Here is a 21,997-nt window from a genome sequence, read left to right on the forward strand (position 1 = left end):
AGAGCCAGTGTTTGTTTCATAGGAAACAAGTCAAAAAATGTGATCAACTTCATTTTTATGGTTCTTCTTGTTGTCTTGCCATTTTAATAAATGTAAGGTCATCATTAGCTGGTGCTACTCCTGGAATTATTCTCTTATTTATTTATGCCAGTTAAGTAGAATGTATGTTTCCAGTAAAAGTGAGATCATAGGTAATATATATCATTGGGTCAGGCCTGTGGCCCTTGATACTAGTGCATCGCTGTATAGCAAGTCTTATTTTAAAAAGTAGGGGGCTACTAGGTGGTGCAGTGGATAAAGCACCAGCTCTGGACTGAGGAGGACCCCAGTTCAAATCTGGCCTTAGACACTTGACACGTACTAGCTGTGTGACCCTGGGTAAGTCACTTAACCCCCATTGCCCCGTCAAACAAAAAAAAAGAAATTAAAAAATTATTGTATAAGGTAGAAAGAACCCTAGTTGTTGCTCTTAGACCTTTTTGCACATATAATCTGTAGTCTTGTTAGCTCTTTTACTAACACATAACATTCCTGCCCTGAAAGTCCCCTTGAACATTAAGATTTTTTTCATAAGAACTATTCTCTAACCATATTTCCTCTTTGGCCCTATATTTTACTTGTACAGTTAGATTTTTTAACTGAAATGTAACACAACACGCCTATCTCATAAATTTCATCTTCAGCTTTAGTTTTATTGTTGTATTTTCTTTTGGATCCCAGGTCATTCGCCCATTATTCTTTCTCCTAGACTTGTATCATCCTTTTCTTTAAAAAAAATTTTGGAGGGTTGGCTTAAGGGGTTGTGGAAATGTATATTTTGTGTTGTACTTTGTTGAAATTTTATTGTTTTATATAGTTGTGGTTAAATCTTAAATAAAAATCTATTTAAAAATCTTCAGCTAATCCTTTTAGCCACTGTTTTTTATTTTCTTTGGTTTTGGTCAGGATTTTTTTCTTTGTCTCCTCAGTGTTTAGCACACATTAGGTGCTTGCCAGAATTTATTAAATTTTGTATGTTTTTCTTAGTTATTTAACTAAGGAAACTATGATTAAGTAAAGAGGTTTTCAGTGTTTCTCTAAATAGTTTTTCTACATATTTATGATTTAATTATAATTCATAACTATTCCTGGAAACAAATATATTTTTTGATTTCTCTTTTTCAGGCAATGTCTATGCTGCTTTAAGGAGTATAAGCACTTGGAGATTTTTAACCAAGTAGTATGTGCTCTCATTAACTTAGTGATTGCCCAAGTTCAAGCACTTCGGGACCAGCTCTGTAAACATTGCACTATTAACATAGATTCAACATGGCAAGATCAGAATAATCAAGCTGAGGAGCCATTGAATGTAGAAAGAGAGTCTCATGAAGAAGAAAATATAGAAAGACAAAAATCAGAGAAAAAATTAGACTCTACAAGGATTTGTAGCCTGACGGAGGAGGATTCTACGAAGAGTTCTGATCCTTTTAATTTATGGAGTACAGATGAGAAGGAAAAACTCTTGCTATGTGTGGCAAAAATCTTTCAGATTCAGTTTCCCTTATATACTGCTTACAAGCATAACACTCATCCTACAATAGAGGTATTTTTTTTAATATTTTGCTAATTTTCTTGGAGAATTCATAATAGTAAACCACTTGAGCTCCACATTATAATTTTTATATATGCTAAACAAAGAAGTCTAAAAATTGTGAAAGGAAGATGTGTAGAATGTGTATGTGGAAAAAAAAATGATTACAACTTTATTACTGAGATCATTACTTTCACACCAAGATATCCATTTAATAATGCTGCACTGATGGTTTTGTTTTTGTTCTTCGGTGTTTGAAATACTGCCTTTAAGATGACAATTTTAGAGTTGAAATAAAACATCATGATATGTATTGTTTAATATGGGATTATACAGAGTAACTTGTTCTCTTACAGTGATCTCATTACTTTTTCTTTGGTATAAATATGCTGTTATTTATGTTAAGCCTTATTTTCTAATGTTTCTGTTGTTTTGAGAATCATTGAATTTTGAGAATATTTTTTGAAACTTATTAGAAACAAAGTAACATGTTGAATTTGGGAATACCATTATCAAGATAAAAATTTATCATACATAACTATTCTAGCTACTTTTTCCTTTTGTGAAACTTAGTAATAACTAGTTTTTTTCAGTGCATGAGTTTTAGGAGGCAGTAATATGTACTAAATGTTAGACAGTCCTATCATTTGGAACATTTCTAGAAGTTCTTCAGAGAATTTAGGTTCTTGACTTCTTGGCTGAAAGGGTTCTCACCAGATTTGAGTGAGTTGGTGAAATATACTTTTATATTTATGTAATGATTATATAACTAAGAATCAAAGTTCCTGTAAAGGTTAATCTTTGGATTATTAAAATAGAACCGTCTGTTTCATTTATTGATATGTTCTCTAATTGATAAGAATTATTACAGATTATAGAGTCTTTTATGTGGCCTGAAATCTTTGAATGAAAAGAATTAGGTTATAGTGGGCATTACTAATGTTTATTAGCAGAGTTGATATTATTAAGACTTATATATATATGTATATAATTTATTCACAAACTTTACTAATAGCAAATGACAGTAGGAATTAATTGTAAGATTTGTTTTGTACTTATTACTAAAAACTCACAGATTCTTCTGTTGTCCTTTGTGGTGGAGGCAATGGAAGATTAAGTATAAGTATTCTTCTTAATCTCCTCCATACCACACCTCCAAAATCTTGATATTTTTACTCCTTCATCTTTTGTTGCCAACCCTTTAGCTCCACTGACGTAATTACCACCTTAGTTTATAAGCCTTTACCCCATCTCACTTAGATTATTGCAACAGCCTCCTAGTTGGTCCTCTTTTATCAGTCTATCCTTCGAAATGTTAACAAAGCTTTTTTTTTTTTTTTACTTAAATGAGATCAAAGTTTCTCCTCTATTAAAATAACTCCATGGTCTTCCTATTGCCTCTAAAATAAGAAATAAACTCCTTCAATTAGGTTTTAGAGTCCCAAGCTATCTTTCTGGTCTTACTAGATCTCCTCTCCTGCATTATGAGAATTCAGCTAAATTGACCTTATTTATCTTTTTTCATTCAGGACCCTTTTTTCATTCCTTCATAGTGATTATTCCACATATCTGGAATTTATTCCCTTTTATCTTCTCCAGACCTTCCATCTCTTCCTTTAAGAATCAGCTCAAGCACCTTCTTCAGGAATATTCTTCTTATACTTTTCAACTTAGTGCCTTCCCACCAAACTACCTTGTATTTAACTACTTTTGTGTATAGTTGTAGCTGTTCACTTCATATTTATGGCATATAATATATTTATATATGTCCTTGTCTCCTCCTTTAGAATGTAAGCTCTTTGGGAGTAAGAACTGTTTTATTCTTTAAGTACCCAATCAGTACTTAGCACAGTATCTGACATTTAGTAGATGCTTAATAAATGCTTATTAATTGATATAATCATATTGGCTGAATGGGGAGAAAGGTTGAGAACTTGATATTATTGCTTATAACTTAGCTTAGAGGTAGTTGAAATTAGTTAGGCATTTGGGGGATAGACCAGGAAGATTTCAACGGCCTGTTAAATATCTCAAAATGGATATGCTGTAAAAATGATATACTCGGGGCAGCTAGGTGGCGCAGTGGATAGAGCACCAGCCCTGGAATCAGGAGTACCTGAGTTCAAATCCAGCCTCAGACACTTAACACTTACTAGCTGTGTGACCCTGGGGAAGTCACTTAACCCCAATTGCCTCACTTAAAAAAAAAATAAAATAAATTTTTAAAAATCATATACTCACCATCTCCCAAACTGCATTTGTTATCTTTCTCCCTCCAAAAACAGGAAATTATTAGAAAAGTTAAGGCTGGATAAGTAGATTAGAGAATTATTAGCATAAAGATGCTCATTGAATTTCTGGTAGCTGATGAAATAACTAAGTGAATTAATATAGTAGAGGGATAAGAGAAGAGGGCCTAAGAGTCCCTAGATTAGTGGGTGTGACCTGAATTAAGATCCAAAGTTAGAAGTAACTGTCACATAGGAGGAGGAGCAGGAGAGAGTGGTATCCTGAAAACCTAGAGAAGAGAGAGTATCCATGAGGTACCACATTTTTTGAAAAAAGGCCTTCCTTTGCTATTAATTAGCTGTGTAATTCTTTTTAAAAAATTATATTTTAAAAAGTTTTATTGGTGTTTTTGGTTTTATACCCCATTATTTCTCTTAACCTTTTCGAATTAAAAAAATTTCATTTAAAAAAAGGTTTAGCAAAACCTTCTCACATAATGACTAATATTATGCCATATTCTATAATAGTTTCCACCTTTCTCCTGAAAGGAAAAAGATGTGTTTCATTATTCTCTGGAATCCCAAGTTTTTTATGACAATTGGATTTCTATTGTTGGGCTAGTTATTTAATTTCTGAGTTAGTTTCCTTGTCTAGTTATCTCTAAAATAGCTTTCAGCTCTAATCTGTTGTGAATCTGATTTATATCAGTAGAATTGGAAAAACTTATTGGTTCAGTGTAACTCCAGTATTATAATAGTGCATACTGCAGTTACTCTCTAAGTAAGGTAGGGCAGAGGTGTCAAAATTTCATACTTCTGGGCAGAATATTGGAACAAGTATAACAGAATAATGTCTGAACTAGATTAAAGTGTAATTGAGAAACATTTAACAAAATAAATTAAAATACAATTCAACATAGATAATGCTAATGTGTGTTTTTCTAAGTCTTTGTAAGGGAGATAATTCCTTTCTGTCTGAGTGATTCTTTAGGTCTGGGACATCAATATCTCTGAAAAATATTTGACTATTTTAAAAATAGATTTCAAAAAAAGTTTTTGATGTAGAGCCTTCCTCCAGAGAAAAGAAAAAGAGATTCCATTTTCATTCACTTATCAAACATTTATTATTGTGTGTACAGAGGATTCTGCTAGATTTTGGGAGGACAGAATTTAAGACATGATTTCTGCCTTTATGAAATTAAAATATAATATTAAATAAGTGCATTAGATTGTTAGTTGGCAAAACAAAAATCAGGTCCCAAAGTGGAAAGGTCATTACTGATGCAGGGATTACAGAAGGCTTCATAGGATGGTGGCATCTTAGTTGTTTAAAAGATGAGTACAGATTAACCAGTTAAGAGGGAAATGAATTATATTATAGAGAAACAAAATATTAATCTCATTAATATTGCTCTTTTAAAAAACCCATTTTGGTCAGAATCTCATATAGTAAAATTTTGGATATTCAACCAATATTAAATCTCCCAAAAGATTGCCGCCCTTCCATAATAATGCTAATTGTTGTTGGCAGTTTGCAGGGTAATAATAGAAGCATGAATATTTGTAAAAGTTAGTGGTCCCTAGGGGGCAGCTAGGTGGTGCAGTGGATAAAGCACTGGCCCTGGATTCAGGAGGACCCGAGTTCAAATTCAGCCCCAGACACTTGACACTTACTAGTTGTGTGACCCTGGGTAAGTCACTTAACCCCCATTGCCTTGCAAAAACAAAATAAAACAAAACAGAAAAACCACAAAAAGTTAGTGGTTTCTTAATTTAAATGTGATTGTACTCTCAGGTCCTTACTTTTAAGAGTAAGGAATTCTATGTCTTCCTTCCATTCGAGGTTGTCTTCTTACCAGCTTTTTGATGTCAACATCTCTTGTTATGTAGAAAATGGGGCTTTTTCTATCTTATCTCATAATGTTGTAGGAAGGGTCAAATAAGGTATAATATGTTGTAATATTTTATAATATATTTTAACAATATAAATTATGTAAAACCTAAATATTCACAGATTTTGTACTCTGGTGCATCATTGAAATACTGTCTTGAGTTCATGTTGTGATGTAGTGATACAGTTTATAATAAGTAAAATATTTTATTTTGAGTATGTTTGGTAATAGGACAAAGATCAAATAGGAATAGTCTTATATTGAATTGTCTATTATGCTTGATAGTCTTAAGAATTTCCTTAATTATTTATCAATTTGTTGTTGAGTGATCTTGTATAAATTGTAATTTTAGATGCTTCCATAATTGTCATTTAGTAAAATGTAATCATGCTCAGTCATAATACTTTGTCAGGGAAATTGGGAGAAATTCATGTAGCCTGCCAGCCCATTTATTCTTATTTTGGGTCATGTTTTCCTCTTTTTTTTTTCCTCTTAATTATACTATTTTTTTCTTTAAAAATTTTTTAAAAAGAAAAGCAATATTTTATAACACAATAGGACTTCTTGTGGAAGGACAGAAGAAAATATTTGGCTAGAACTATGCCTTAAATTTGGAATCAGAGGGCCGGCCAGGCTTTCCTTATCTGCAAGATGAGGAATCAAATAGGTGGCTTTAATTTTTATATATATATATATATATATATATATATATATATATAAAGTGATTTGCCCAGGGTCACACAGCTAGTAAGGGTCAAGTCAAGTGTCTGAGGCTGAATTTGAACTCAGGTCTTCCTGAGGGCCGGTGCTTTATCCACTGTGCCACCTAGCTGCCCCCTGGTGGCTTTAATTTATAATGCTATAATCTCATTTGTTCTTAACATTAATTGACCTTTTATTGTATTAGTGTAGTATATGAAAATGTATGGCTTTATAAGATGTTTATAAATGCATGTTAATTCAAATTCTACTAATTGGAATTTTATAATTATTCAAATGTAGTTTTCATGATTCTTATTGAGTAAAAAAGGTCTGTTCATGGTTGCTCCAGTAAATTTTGTTGTGCTAACTTTCATGTTGCAGCTAGATGGCATAGTGTACTGTGTTTGGAGTCAGACAACTTGAGTCCTGCTTCAGACATTTAGCTGCGTGGCCCTGAACAAGTCACTTAACCTCTCAGCTTAAGTTTCCTCATCTGTAAAATGAATATAATAATAGCACCTACCTCACAGGGTTGTTGTGAGGGTTAAATGATATATATCTAAAGTGGTTTGCACCCTTTAAAACAGTATATAAATGCTGCTTATTCTACAGATGATTATTTTGTGATATATTTATATGTTATATAGGTTTATTGTGAATTTTTATGCTTCTTGTTTAGTTGCTTATAATTTTATTCATAATGCGTATATTGAATAAAACAATTCATTTATTTGCAGTTCTACAAGTTGAAATTGTTACTAGTTTTGACAGGACCTTAACCCTATATTTCTTATTCCTCATCTGTCAACAGTATTTTATAAGATTTGATAAAGAAATCTTTAGGCCTGTGTTTAATTATAGAAAATATGTTGAGTTAAAAGTTTTAGAAATGCACGTGTTTCTTAGTTTTGAACCGAGTATTTTGCTTAAATCTGATGAACACAAAGTTTTGGAATAAAATTGTATATATTATTCATAATATCTGATCATATTTCTTAAATTATCTGAAAGTATCCAGGCTTAAAGAAATTTTTTAGAGTAAAAGCAAAAGGTTAGGGGACAAAAGTTTCCAGTGAGACTCTTTTACTTAGGTGTCTAGACTTTTTTTTTAATGTGCTGTTATTTGAAATCATTATTTAGTAACGTCTCCCTTATCAGGCATCCTCAGCTATCAGTAACAGTTTCAAGAAACCTGAATTTAGCACAAAAATCTTGTGAATAGCCCCAGTAGATGTAACAGCGTCTATGTATTAACGTTCATATTATTTATCTAATGTCTCAGACAACACAGTTTGGAAAAACTGATGAGAAGAGCAAAGCCATACTAGAAATAGGTATGCTGTCAGCAGTAAGGAATTATTGCCTTATAAAAATAGGAACTTTAAAATTCTTAATATGAATATATACATTTGTTGAACAGAAATTGAACTATTTAAAATACAATAGAAAAGTTGAAGCTTTATTGTAGGAACAAATTTTTCTTTTTACCTAGAAGCTCCTGAAAACACCACTGGATTAGCTATCTAGAATCTTTATGGAATGGGGGATTTTTGAATCGTTGTTTTCCTAGAAAGCCAAGAGATTTTCCCACTTAAGCATGGAAATTCATTTTTATTTTGATAATTTTAGATGAAAATCTTTCTAAAATGTATTACAAGTTATGGCATAATGTATGCATTTATCAATTATTTTGCATTAAGGTTACTTCTGAATGTGTAACATGCCTCTTTAGACTATTACTTCTATGAAGGCACTGGGATCTTATTTAAACTCTTATCTCAGTCAGTTTAGTACTCTGCCCACAGTGGGTACCTAAATGTTTTCTTAGGGTAATCATAAGGATCACCCCTCCTTCCCCCCAAATTTTTTTACTGTGCTATAATGCCATTAAGACTTCTTGGGGGGGGTGTTCACTAAAGTAAGTGGTCCCAGATGCTAAACTGCTTGAGGTTTTTTTTATTTGATGCTTTTATTTAGTTGGCCATCTTTGTGTGTGCGTGTGTAGGTGTTGGTATTTGTATGTATAAGAGGTAGTGTTTTCCCTTGCTCTCAATTAAGTATCACTTAAAGATTCTGTCATTGAAACTGCCTCTATTAGTCCAATACTTTTCTGTCCTGTCTACCTTCCTGTCTGCTACTTGCTTATACAATAGAGGAGAGCAAATAGACTCTGGATTATTGAGGGCCTTTCTTATGAGTAGCATGTCTAAACTTTAGTTTCTGTACATTAAAGAAATCTAATTCTTTAATTCTGTGTTCTTGGTTATGTTCCTTTTAGATAGAATCATAGAATCTCACTTAGATGGGACCTTAAAATTATTTAGTCTACTTGGTACTTGAACAGAATTCCTCTCTACAATATCTCTAGACAAATATTTGTTATAGTCCCACTTGAACATTTATGTTGAAGGCAAACTAATTGCTTAGCAAAGTAGCCCATTCTACCTTCCAAATGTAATTTTTAGAAAGTTTTACCTTTATATTAACCTGAGATCTGTTTCTTAACTACTTTTACACCGATAAGTTTTATGTAGATGAAGTATTTTTGGACAATAATTGATATTCATAATGATATTCATAATCTCAGATACAGTCAGTAGATATATTCATTTAATTTTTTAGGCAAGTTTTCATTTATGGTTAATAAAAATGAGACAAGTTTGGGTTTTTAAAAAGGGAAGTTTGTATGAATCAATTATTTATAACATTCATTTATATAAATTTTGATGATAAGTAAGACTTTACAAATAAAAGATAGTAAAATGTGGTAGGCCATTTTTAAAAACTGCTGATCTGGAATAAATAGTATTTTTAGAACTGCATATTATATCTTCTAATTTGTCTTAACCCCTTCCCCTGTCTTTTAGTATAAGTGAGCTAATTATATTTCTTTTTTGTCAGGATATTTCAGCTCAAGAAAGCAATATATTAGGGGCGTTCTGTGATATGAATGTAAGTAACGTGCATTTTTTATTTAAAATTTTTGAAATTTAAGTCCTTTGTTAAATATGCATTAGAATTTTTTATATAGTGATAGAATGTGTTTAGAAGTATTGAATATAAAAATTTAACTTCATGACAGTTTCAAATGATTATATATATCCTTGTATCTTCACAGGATGTAGAAGTACCATTGCACTTGCTTCGTTATGTTTGTTTGTTTTGTGGAAAAAATGGCCTTTCCCTCATGAAGGATTGCTTTGAATATGGAACCCCTGAAACTTTGCCGTTTCTTATAGCACATGCATTTATTACAGTGGTATCTAATGTGAGTACAGACCTGTTTCAATCCTTGAAGCACCAGATATATTTGAAAATGAGGAATTTATGACCATTAGAGGGGGTGGATGGATTATTTTAACCAATTTGCATATATGTCTGTTTATATGTACATATGTAGTCAAATATCTATCCTCGTATAATTAAAAGAAAGTTAATGAAGGTAGTATTACCTTTTTAAATTGCTTTAGTACCAATGGAACTAACTTTGGGGTTTAATGTGTCTGAGTTTTTTGAGTTGGGCTGAAGTTTTTAAAAATTTAAACTTTCTCCTGCATTAATCTTTACAATAAGGGCAGGTTTAAAAAGTTTATTTTCCTTTAATGTTTTTAATTTATAAGATGTAATTTCAGTTCAGTTTTTAGCAATTGAACATCAAACACTAGCATCTCTTGAACTCTGAAATCTGATGGCTTGCTTTCTTAGGCTATGTTTTGAAGTGTGATGCTAGCAGGATGGTTATTTAAAGAAGTTTTCAAAAGTACTGTTAAATATTCACATCCATATAGGCACCATTCAGAATTTATAGTTATTTTCTCCCTAATTTCGCTTTTATAAAATAGTTGTTTGTTTTTTTAAAGTAGTATTTGAAGCCTAGACTATCAAAGAGAGAAGAAACTCCCATACCCCTAAAGCAAATACAGGAAAACTGGTTTCCCTGTGATGTGCTCTTATGGTTATAGTTGTGAAAATAGAGCAGGGTGGAAATACTCCAAATCTTCAGGAGATTAGAAAGTGTTTCATGAAAATAGACTTTTCAAGAAAGATTTATCTGAAATTCTCTTGCAAAAGAATTAAATTCAGCAATTATTCATTTATTTATTTTTATCACAAAAGTATTTTATTATTTTCCAGTTTCATGTATAGTTTTCAACATTTGTTTTCATAAGATTTTTAGTTCCCAATTTTTCTCCCTCCTTCCCAAGAAAGAAAGCAGTATGATATAGGTTATATATGTACAATCACATTGAATATATTTCTGCATTAGTCATGTTGTGAAAGAAGAATCAGAACACAAGGGAAAAACCTCAAAAAAGAAGAAAAAACACCAAAAAAGTAGAAACAATATGGTTCAATCTGTATTCAGAATCCACAGTTCTTTTTTCTGGATGTGGAGAACATTTTCCATCATGAGTTCTTTGGAATTGTCTTGGATCATTGTACTGCTGAGAAAAGCCAAGTCTATCACAGTTGATCATCACACAATGTTGCTGTTACTGTATACAGTGTTCTCCTGGTTCTACTCACTTCACTCAGTGTCAGTCCACTTAAGTCTTTTCAGCTTTTTCTGAAATCTGCCTGCTCATCATTTCTTATAGCACAATAGTATTCCATTACATTTATATACCACAACTTGTTCAGCCATTCCTCAATTGATAGGCATTCCCTTGATTTCCAATTCAGCAATTATGTATGTATTAAGCAGTAATAATATACTAAGGACCATGCTGGACACTTATGATGCACAGATGAAATGCCTTGAAGAAACTTTTTTTTTTTAAAGTAAGGCAATTGGGGTTAAGTGACTTGCCCAGGGTCACACAGCTAGTAAGTGTTAAGTGTCTGAGGCCGGATTAGAACTCAGGTTCTCCTGACTCCAGGGCTGGTGCTCTATCCACTGCACCACCTAGCTGCCCCTGAATAAACTTTATAAATTAATGGATAACTCATTTTGTGTTTCAGTGGGTGATTGGCAGGAGGGATAAATATAACATATGGATTTCAAAAATCATATTCATGAATACAAGAGATTGGAGAAGGGAGAGTTATTTAGACAACAGTTTGGCTAGAAAAGATCTGTTTAGAGAACTTCAAGTTCAACATGAACCAGCTACATAATGTGGAAGCTTAAAAAAAAAATAGTTCAGTCTTGGACTATTTTAAGAGGAATAAGGAGGCTATATTCCCTTTGTTTTCTTCCTGGTCAGATCTTTTAAAGAGAATATTGTATTCAAGTCTGGGCACTACATTTTGAGAATGACATGGGTGAGCTAGAATACAGTGACATTTTTGAGAAGTTTAGCCACAAATGGCAGAATAGATATAGGATAATTATCAGATATGGAAAGATCAAATGAGCTTCTTTAGGATAGGGGAGACATGGACACGTTTATAGATAGTAACAAGTCAGCCAGTAGAGAGGGGGGAGATTGAAGGAATGGGGAGGACAGAGAAGGCAATCTGTTGGAGCATATGGGATGGAGTGGGATCCCTTAAACAAGTAGAGGGATTAGCCTCAGTATAAGGAGTAAGGATACTTAATCATGTGAGATGGGTGAAGGAGGAGAAAGTAGCAGAAGACATTTGAGTGATAGAAGATGAGGAAGAGAGAGGAGGGAATAGACAGAAATGGCCTCAATTTTTTCTATAAAATATGATGCAAAATTCTCACTAGGGGTTTGGGGGGCAGGACAGTATGGGACTGGACTGGATGGGGATGTTGTTTTGAGAGAACCACGGGAAGTTTGTAGAGGGATGAAAAGATATAACTTGACTTTGTTTTATCTAACCTGCATTCCCTGTTCTCATCTTGACCTCTCCTACCTCCATGTCTTTGAATTTACTTCCCTTCTTTCCCCAAGCCTCTAATAAATTACCACAAGTCTTACCTCCACATCTTTTCCTGTTGAAATCCTTATCCTTCTTCAAACCCCAGTGAAGGTATCATTTTATACAGTAAGCCTTTCCTGCTCTTTGGAAGCTAGGTAAAAGCGGTTTTCTCTCTCTCTCTCTCTCTCTCTCTCTCTCTCTCTCTCTCTCTCTCTCTCTCTCTCTCTGCTAACCCCTAATATACTTTAATAAATGCTTAAAAACAGTAAGCCTTTCCTGATATTCCTAAATAAGTGATCAAATTAAATGCAAAGGACTTTGCTTATCCTAAGTGCTTAAAAAAAGTAGCTATTATTAACGCTATTCTAAGTGATTTATGCTTTTTTTGTTTGTGACTGAGGTGGGATGTAGGAGTAGGTCATGGGAAGTATGTTGAGGTATTTGAGGGAAGAGTGAATATATATGTCGAAATCCCCTAGAATGAGGGCAGGAGTTGGGGAGGAGAGAAAAATTATAAGCCAGTCCCTAATTCAAGGTTACCCCCTAAATTTTTAGTACTTTGTCACCACAAAAGAGCTGCTATAAATATTATTTATCATCATCATCATCGGTATATAGTTAAAAATATTTGGTATGCATGAGTCCTTTTTCTTTGATCTCTTTGGAGTTATAGACTTATTAATGCTGTAGCTGGATCAAAAAGGGTATATGCAGTTTTGTAACTTTAGGTTCAGAGTTCCATTTTACTTAGCAGAACACCTGGACCTATTCACAGCTCTACCATCATTGTGACTATTTTCCTGCAGTTCCTCCAACATTTTAAATTTTCCTTTTTTGCCAGCTTTGCAAAACTAATGGGTATGAAGTAGAAGGAACCTTACAGTTGCTTTAATTTACATTTCTTTTATTGTTTATTTGGAGCATTTTTCATATGGCCATTGATTGATAACTTGGATTTCTTCCTCTAAAAATAATTAGTAGTGGTAGTAATAATAATTAGCATTCATATAGTATATTAAAGGTTTGTTAAGCACTTTACAAATATTATTTTATCTTCACAGCAAATTTAGTTTTTAGATGTTATTATTTTTGTTTTCCAGATTAGATTATACAAGATTATACATCCTAGTGAGTGTCTTGAGGCAGAATTTTTAATTCCAGTTTTAGTACTCTTATCCACTGTACCTCCTTCCTGCTTCTGCCTGTTCATGTCCTTTGATCATTCATCAACTGGGGAATGTAATGTGGCTTAAAACATGCTGTTTCTTTTTTTTTCTGGTGGGGTTTAATTTGAAAAATTTGTATTACTTTTCATTGGATACTCTACTAAAATCAGTAGTTTTGAGACTCATGCCTTAGAAACGAATCAGAAATCTATATATTCTACCCAAGTCCATCTCCTCACTGACACTTTCAGATAAGTAACTGCCTATTACTTGGGGAATATCATCAAGTTTGATATCCTGGGAATATCTCAGATTCAACATCTAAATCACAATGCATTTATCTTTATTCCCAAAGCCACCCCTCTTCTAGATTTCTTTTATTTTCCATTGAGCACACTACCATTCTTCTAGGCTTCCAAGCTTAGTTTTATCCATGACTCTTCCCTCTCCCTCATTCTATATTTATAATAAATCCAAGTTGCCAAATCATGTTATTTCTTCCTGTATAACATCTCTTACATCTAACACTTCTCCCTATTTAAGTCAGCCACAACTTTAGTTCAGGCCTTTATCTATTACTCACCTAGACTAATGATGTCAGAATTTGCCTTGTGAAGGAGAGAGACTACCTCTTGATGTGAAAGAGAGGTGGAGATGGTGGAAAAGACATTTAAGTAATAATGTGAGATGAAGAGCAGGAGAGAAGAGGGAGCTCACTGCCAAGGGCATAATTTTTCTTTTCTTTTCTTTTCTTTTTTTTTTTTTAGTGAGGCAATTGGGGTTAAGTGACTTGCCCAGGGTCACACAGCTAGTAAGTGTTAAGTGTCCAAGGCCGGATTTGAACTCAGGTACTCCTGACTCCAGGGCCGGTGCTCTATCCACTGCGCCACCTAGCTGCCCCAGGGCATAATTTTTTATGACTTCAGCTTGAGTGAAATGTAGCTATACAGCTGTGCTGGGTTTATGTTACATAGCCAATACAGAATTCTATAGTACTTAGTTGGACCAATGTGCTATTGTTTTGTCATATAAAGAAAGTTGATTACTGGATTTGACTTTGGATTTCATAAGAGGCTTGACAGTTTGATAGGTCATAGCACCTTGCTCAATTAGGTTGTTAGATCTTTATGGCTAGTGATTCTTACAGAAGGTAGGCTAGAAAGCCACTCCAGAGAAAAAGAACAAGGTTACCATTTTAACCATGTGATATTTCTGAAATGGCCTATCTTTTTTTTCTAATGTTTGTATGTACCTTGTTATTTACACATTTATCTCCCATTATAATGTGTGTTCCTTCAAGGCAGCAACTATTTTTACCTTACTTTGTGTCCTCAGTGTTGAGCATAGTGCTTGGCAACTAATAAGCACTCAAAAAAAAAGTAAGGGGCAGCTAGGTGGCGCAGTGGATAGAGCACCGGCCCTGGAGTCAGGAGGACCTGAGTTCAAATCCAGCCTCAGACACTTAACACTAGCTGTGTGACCCTGGGCAAGTCACTTAACCCCAATTGCCTCACCAAAAAAAAAGAAAAGAAAGAAAAAAAAAAAAGTAAAAGCTTGTTAGTTGACACAGTTACCAGAGTAATTGTCTTAAAGTATGGGTTTGGCCATGTTCTTTGGTATTTTAGTTCTGATATTAGAACAAAAGACTTTTACCACATCATTCGACAGTTTTTCCATGATCTGAAAATGATGCATTTATTATTGCTTTCTGCACTTGACTGTGAAGTTTTTATGCCCTAATATGTGGCCAGTTTTTGTGTAGGTCCCATGTACTGTTGAGAAAAAGGTATATATATTCCTTCCTATCCTTATTCAGTTTTCTCCAGAGGTCTATCAATCATATTTAATTTTTCTAAAATTCTATTTACCTCCTTATCTTTCTTTTTTTTAGTGAGGCAGTTGGGGTTAAGTGACTTGCCCAAGGTCACACAGCTAGTAAGTGTTAAGTGTCTGAGGCCAGATTTGAACTCAGGTACTCCTGACTCCAGGGCCGGTGTTCTATCCACTGTGCCACCTAGTTGCCCCACCTCCTTATCTTTCTTATTAATTTTGTGGTTAGATTTTATCTAGTTCTGAGAGGGGATGGTTGAAGTACCCCACTAATATTGTTTTGTGATCTGCTTCTTTATGTAACTCACTTAACTTCTTTAAGAATCTGAATGCTGTACCACTTGGTGCATACATGTTTGTATTGATATTACTTCACCTTTTAGCTAGGTGTAGTTTCCTTCCTTATCTTTTTTAATTAGGTCTTTTGCTTTGTCTGAGATAAGGATTGCTACCTCTGCTTTTTTGACTTCAGCTGAAGCATAATATATTCTGCCTTTTACTTGTACTCTTGTGTGTATTTGCTTCAAATGTGTTTCTTGTAAACAGCATATTTTAGGGTTCTGTTTTTTAATCTACTCTATTTGCTGTTGTTTTATGGGAGAGTTCAACCCATTCACATTCACAGTTACGACTACTGTGTATTTCCCTGAATCCTGTTTTTCCCCTTGTTTGTACTTTCCTGTCTCCTTTCCCAGTCCCTTATCACCAGTGTTTTGCATATGATCACCACCTTCACCAATCTACCCTTCCTTCTATTAGCCCTATTTTCCTTTTGTCCTTTCTCCTTTTGTTTCCTAGTTTTGCCCTCCCTTCTATCAATCCCACCTCCCTCTTCTCTTCTCTTCTCTTCTCTTCTCTTCTCTTCTCTTCTCTTCTCTTCTCTTCTCTTCTCTTCTCTTATCTTCTCTTCTCTTCTCTTCTCTTCTCTTCTCTTCTCTTCTCGAGGCAATTGGGGTTAAGTGACTTGCCCAGGGTCACACAGCTAGTGTCAAGTGTCTGAGGCCAGATTTGAACTCAGGTCCTCCTGAATCATGGGGCAGTGCCCCATCCACTGTGCCACCTAGCTGCCCCCCCCTCCCTTTTCTTTCCCTCTTTGCCTCCTAGTTTTACACCCTCCCTTCTATCAGCACCACTAGCTTGCTGAACTAGAACTTGAGGGTCCTCATGTGCTGATCTGATCTGTGCTATAGCTAAGAGCCTTCTACAGGCTTGCCCAGACAACTTCTGTGATGAACTGCATTCCCCTTTTACCCAGGTGAGATGAGACAGACCTTTTCTAAAGACCTTCTAGATTATCTTAAGCTGGAAAATTTTCACTCTTTTTATAGGCTTAATTTAACTTTCTGAGGGAAATTTGTGAGAGTTCATGCAACTTCCTGGTTTCTCTCTGCCATCTTGCCTCCCAGAACCAGCAACCATTCAACAGTTAAAAAACATTTATTTAGCTATACAAAAAGAAAATTATTAAGCAAGGATATTCAGAGAGGACACAAAGTTGTCACTCAGTGTCACTGAATTAAAGAGTCTGTGATGGGAAGTAGGCTATAAGAAGATAGGAAAACTAGAGATTGGGTAGGTTATGAAAAGCTTTGAATGCCAAACAGTATTTTGCATTTGGTCCTAGAGTGAGCCATTGGAGTTTATTAATTAGTGGGGCTGACATTGCTGGACCTCTGCTTTAGGAAAATCACTTTGATGAGTGAATGGAGGATGTATTGGGGTGGGGAGAGGATCAGACCCTATCCCCACCCCTACCTCCCATGGTAGGCAGACCAACCAGCAGTCTTTTGCATTAGCCAGACATGAGATGATGAGAGGCTATACTGGAGTGCTGTCAATATCAGTGGAGAGAAGGGGGTGTATTTGAGAGATGTTGTGAATGCAAAATTGACAGGCCTTGGCAACAGATTGGATATTGGGAATGAGAAACAATGTATTCAAGAATGACAGCTAGGATTTGAGCCTGGGAGGACTTCAATACCTTGAAGGTATTGGAAAGTGTGAAGATGAGTTCAGTTGTGGACATATTGTTTAAGATATCTTCTGGACATTAATTTTGAAAGGCTGTTGGAGATGTGAGATTGGAGGTCCGCCAGAGGTTAGGACAAGATTTGTATATTTGAGAATTTTCTGCATTGAGATGACAATTAAATCCACAGAAGCTGATCAGATCATCCCATGAAGTGATAGAAGAGGGAGGGTACTAGAGAGGCCAGGGTGTGTGACCTGGATAAGTGTTTAACAAAGGCGATTAAGTAGCATAGGAATGAGTACTGAAAACCTAAAGAGAAGAGATTATCAAAGAGAAGAGGGTGGTGTGCCTTTCCAGAGGTTAAGAAGAATGAGGATTGAGAAGAGGACATTGGATTTGGTAGCTAATAGATCACTGATAATTTTAGAGACAGCAGTTTCTTTGGAATGGTGAGATCAGAAGCAATATTGTAATGCTTTAGAAAGAGATGGAAACTGAGACACCTATTGTAGATGGTCTTCTCAAGGAGTTTAGCCAAAAAGGGCAGAAGAGGTATAGGACAATATTTAGTAGGGATCAAATGAGGGTTTTTTGACAGTGGGGTAGACTTGGACATGTTTGTGGGCAATTGAGAAGGAGCCTAGTTGGAGAGGGAGAAATTGAAGATGATGCAGTGGGAATGATGGGGAAGTCTGTTGGAGGAGATAGGATAGAATGGCATTGCATATCTATTTAGAGGGGTTTGCCTTGGTAATATAGGAAAAGCTAGCCTACCTTGCATGTCAGAGCCCCTGAAAATATTGCTTTCTGTAATACTTAAACTCCAGTGGCTCAGGGCAGCTAGATGGTGCAGTGGATAAGTACCGGCCCTGGATTCAGGAGTACCTGAGTTCAAATCTGGCCTCAGATACTTACTAGCTGTGTGACCCTGGGCAAGTCACTTAACCTCAATTGCCTCACCAAAAAACAAAACAAAACAAAAACAAACTCCAGTGGCTCTCTGTTATATTGAAGATGAAATATAAACTCCTTTCTTGGACAGTTAAATTTCTTCATAACCAGCTCTATTGTCTAGCAGCAATAGCCTACTTTTTGTCCTTCACAGACAACTTCATCTCTCATCTTCATGCCTTTGCATTGGCTCCTCCTCAAGCCTAGAATGCTTTCCTTCCCAACCCAGACCTTTTTAGATTCCCTGCCTTTCTTTAAGATTTAGGTGAATCACCATCTTTTGCATGTGGCTCTTATTGTCCCTGGTTCCTAACCACTTTCCTCTCTAAGGCTTTCTTCCACCATGTGTGTGTGTGCCTGTGTGCCTGTGTGCCTTCATGTATGTGTATTACTTATATAGATACACACATTCACTTTTCTTCCCCCTTCTCTCAGAATTTAATAGCAGGGACTTGATTTTATTTTTCTTTGAATCACTAGCACTTAGCATTGTGCTTGATCCAATCACCAGTGCTTAGTACAGCCCCTTATAAATGCTGGCTGATCGTACTTAAATCAATCAATGCAATTTTGTCTGGGAAGAGGAGAGATTACAAATTTTCAGGCTGGGCCTTTGATCCCTTCCAGAAGCCAAGGATTCTACTATTGAAGGTGAGGGGTGAAATCTTTCTGAGCAGTCTGTGCATATGTATATAGACAGGATATAGGATGCCATGTAGGAGAAAGAACAAGAAAGGTCATTTTGAGTAAAACATATGTAAAAGGAGAGTAAGTAATGTTCAGTAAATCTAGAAAGGTAGATGTGAAATTTCTCAATGTGTTGCCTACAAAAAAAAGCACAACTAGTTGTTTGTAAAATAATAATTTTTTAAAACAAAGAACTACTCTGCATATAGTATTATCATTTATCCTTTAAAAATGGGGAATAGGAATGGGGCCTTTGATTTCATTGGTATAAGGAGCTCTTGGACGAAGAAACTCCCACTTTCAGAGAAGCTTCTTTGCTAGAGTGTTGCCTAGAACATTGAGGTTAAATGATTTATCCTTAGTTGGGTTTGGATTTGAACTCAGGTCTTCAGGTTTTGAGGCTAGTTCTCTACTATACCATGTTGCCTTTCATATCCTATAGAATATACAATTTAAATAGTCTTTTTATTTTAATTTTTTTTAAAAAGTCTTTTTTTATGTGTCAAGATACCAATCCTTATTGGTTTTTATACGATTCTTTGCTTGTAATCATTATTATATATTTGTGTAGAAAGTAATACTCTTATTTTTCTTATAGATTAGAATATGGCTGCATATACCTGCTGTCATGCAGCATATTATTCCATTTAGGACCTATGTTATCAGGTAAGTTTTTCCATAAAATATATTCATTTAATACATGTATTACATTATACAAACAGTTACATTTATTACCTCAAAGACCGTCTAGACTAATCATCTAATTTTTTTGTTTTTTGGGTTTTTTTGGTACATTTATTACCTAAGAGCTAGAAAATTCCCATTTTTTTTGGAGTTATGGGCTCAGATTCCATCATCAATTCTGTCTTGCCTTTGTTGCTAAATTTTCTTAAAATAATTTTTAGAACCTCTTCTAGGAATTTTTTTCTTAATGCAAAGCCAATTTTTGTTTTTGTTTGTTTTCATTTCGGGGGGTAGGTATTGGAGGGGGAAGCTTCCTTTTTTGAATGCCAAAGATGAGTATGGCATTATAGGATTGTAGGATCATAGTTCTAGAGAAGGAACAGGTTTTAGTTGTCTAGGTTAGTCTCCTAATTTTAGAGATGAGGAAAAAGACATCTGAAAATTTGGTTTGGGGTTATATAGCTAATCATTAAGCACCAATATTGAATTGAATTTGTTCTTTGTCTCCCAAACTTTTTGAGCCAGAATACCCTGTAGTGTTGTGAGAGAATCTTTCTTGCCTATGCACCTGGTATTCCAGCTTTGCCATATTTCTCTTTTAACTTAACTACATTGTTCATTTATTTCCTTTGGTAGATAATAGTAAGTTCTGGCCCATTGTGAAAATTGCTGTTCCAGGCTGGTGCTGGAACTGAGACTGCAATTAGTGTGCCCTGAGCTGAATTCCAACCATTCTGGGTACTAAATTTTACTTCAGTGCTGTTCACAGCAAATGATCTCCTAGGTTCCATGGGGTAGGCCAAAAGTCACAAAGGGGTCTGATGTCTTAATAACTTTTTGAAAATTATTTTTTCTTTTCATATGTGTGTATACACACATATATGAATATATTTATACACACATATTTGTCCCTGTATGTACTATATATCATGGTATGGTGTTGTAAATTAAAAACAAAAAATAAAGGAGTTACTAAATATTGAAATCTGTTAGTGATTTCATTACTTTTGGTCCACTCTGTAGAAATCCAAGTAAAGGAGCCAGATTTTTACTGTTTCATACAGCTAGTGCCAGTATAGTAGCTTTGCTAGGGAACTGTGTATTTGACCTTTCTCTGTTAGTACCTCAGTTTTTATTGCCTAAAATCATTCAAAGTAAATGTCTTTGACAACTTTGAAACTCCATGATCTATATTCTTTAACTGTTACTTTAACTTTAGTAAACATTGACTCAGAGATAAGTCCTAGGGAGTTGACTGAGGCACATAGAGGTTAAGTTATTACCTTAGGGCCACCCAGCTTTTTCTTCCTTGGCTCCTGTTGATTGAGAATGTAGAGTTTAAACTGTCTTTCTGTTTCTATATCTCACATTTTTTCCACCATATCTCTGCTTCCTCCATGCTCAAATTCAAGAGCTAATCACTTTGACTCAGCAACTTAACTTCTCTGTTATTATAACTATTAAGTTACAATAGTATTGTCAACAAACATTTGTTAGTCTGTCTCTAAATGTTATGATCCTGTGACAGTTTAGTACTTAGTTATTTTCTGATAATGTTCTTGGTTTTAGTTCCCCTTTTAAATCTGTGAACATCTTGAAGGGAAAGACCAGTATATTTTATTGATTGATCAACTAATTTGATTGGGGATGAGGAGGAAGAAAAGAACTAATCTTTTTACATTTCTTTTGTCCTTTTATCACATAGAAATTTACTTTAAACTTTCCATAAATATTATAGCCCATTGACAAAATCCATATAAATTTCTAAACACATTAAAACATAAAACTCTCAGTTTGGAAAAGCAAAAGGGTGAAGGTGAGTTTTCTGTCCTTCCCACACAGATTTTGAATGTAACTTTTTTTCCACTTAGAGATGATGATCCTTAGATTATTTCATGATTTTCATCTGACTCTTGCAGACTAGGAATATAAATATTAAGGATAGTCATTTTAGCAAAATTACATCATAGTAAAAATAATAAAATTATATTTTGGAGCCTATTGTTACCATATTTTTAGTAGGCATTCATATCAGCATTGTGCAAAACAGCAACATGCATGAAATTCTTAGTTGTATTTTTTTTAAATGGGGGGAGAATTAACTCATTCATTACCAAAGCACATGTTTTACATTGAGAAATCTATAGATAAAATTGTTCTATTCCCTTATTATATTCCTGAGTTAATTTTGCTATAGTGGGAAAATTCTTTTTTAAAATTTTAAAATTTTTTATTTTTTAGTGAGGCAATTGGGGTTAAGTGACTTGCCCAGGGTCACACAGCTAGTAAGTGTCAAGTGTCTGAGGCTGGATTTGAACTCAGGTACTCCTGACTCCAGGGCCGGTGCTCTATCCACTGTGCCACCTAGCTGCCCCTATTTTAAAGAAATTACTACATCTTAGCTTAATGTTTTCTTCTTATCTAAGAATACTGTCTTATTCCTTGTTTACTTATCAGTATCATCATGACAAGATATTTTTGGATTG

At 34.5% G+C, this 21,997-nt stretch overlaps 1 protein-coding gene across 4 annotated transcripts in view; it reads left to right on the forward strand.

Moving 5' to 3' along the window:
- The window catches only part of USP34 (ubiquitin specific peptidase 34), a 313,145-nt gene that overhangs the window by 86,917 nt on the left and 204,231 nt on the right, over nucleotides 1–21,997 (forward strand). For all 4 annotated transcript variants that reach the window (XM_043983440.1, XM_043983444.1, XM_043983443.1 and 1 more), the window contains exons 3-6: nucleotides 1,165–1,582; nucleotides 9,294–9,344; nucleotides 9,511–9,660; nucleotides 19,426–19,493. In XM_043983440.1, the coding sequence (XP_043839375.1) occupies nucleotides 1,165–1,582; nucleotides 9,294–9,344; nucleotides 9,511–9,660; nucleotides 19,426–19,493 (687 nt within the window). The remainder of the gene's footprint in view (nucleotides 1–1,164; nucleotides 1,583–9,293; nucleotides 9,345–9,510; nucleotides 9,661–19,425; nucleotides 19,494–21,997) is intronic.

The sequence above is a fragment of the Dromiciops gliroides genome, chromosome 2, assembly GCF_019393635.1.
Source record: "Dromiciops gliroides isolate mDroGli1 chromosome 2, mDroGli1.pri, whole genome shotgun sequence".
Classification (NCBI taxonomy): Eukaryota; Metazoa; Chordata; class Mammalia; order Microbiotheria; family Microbiotheriidae; genus Dromiciops; species Dromiciops gliroides.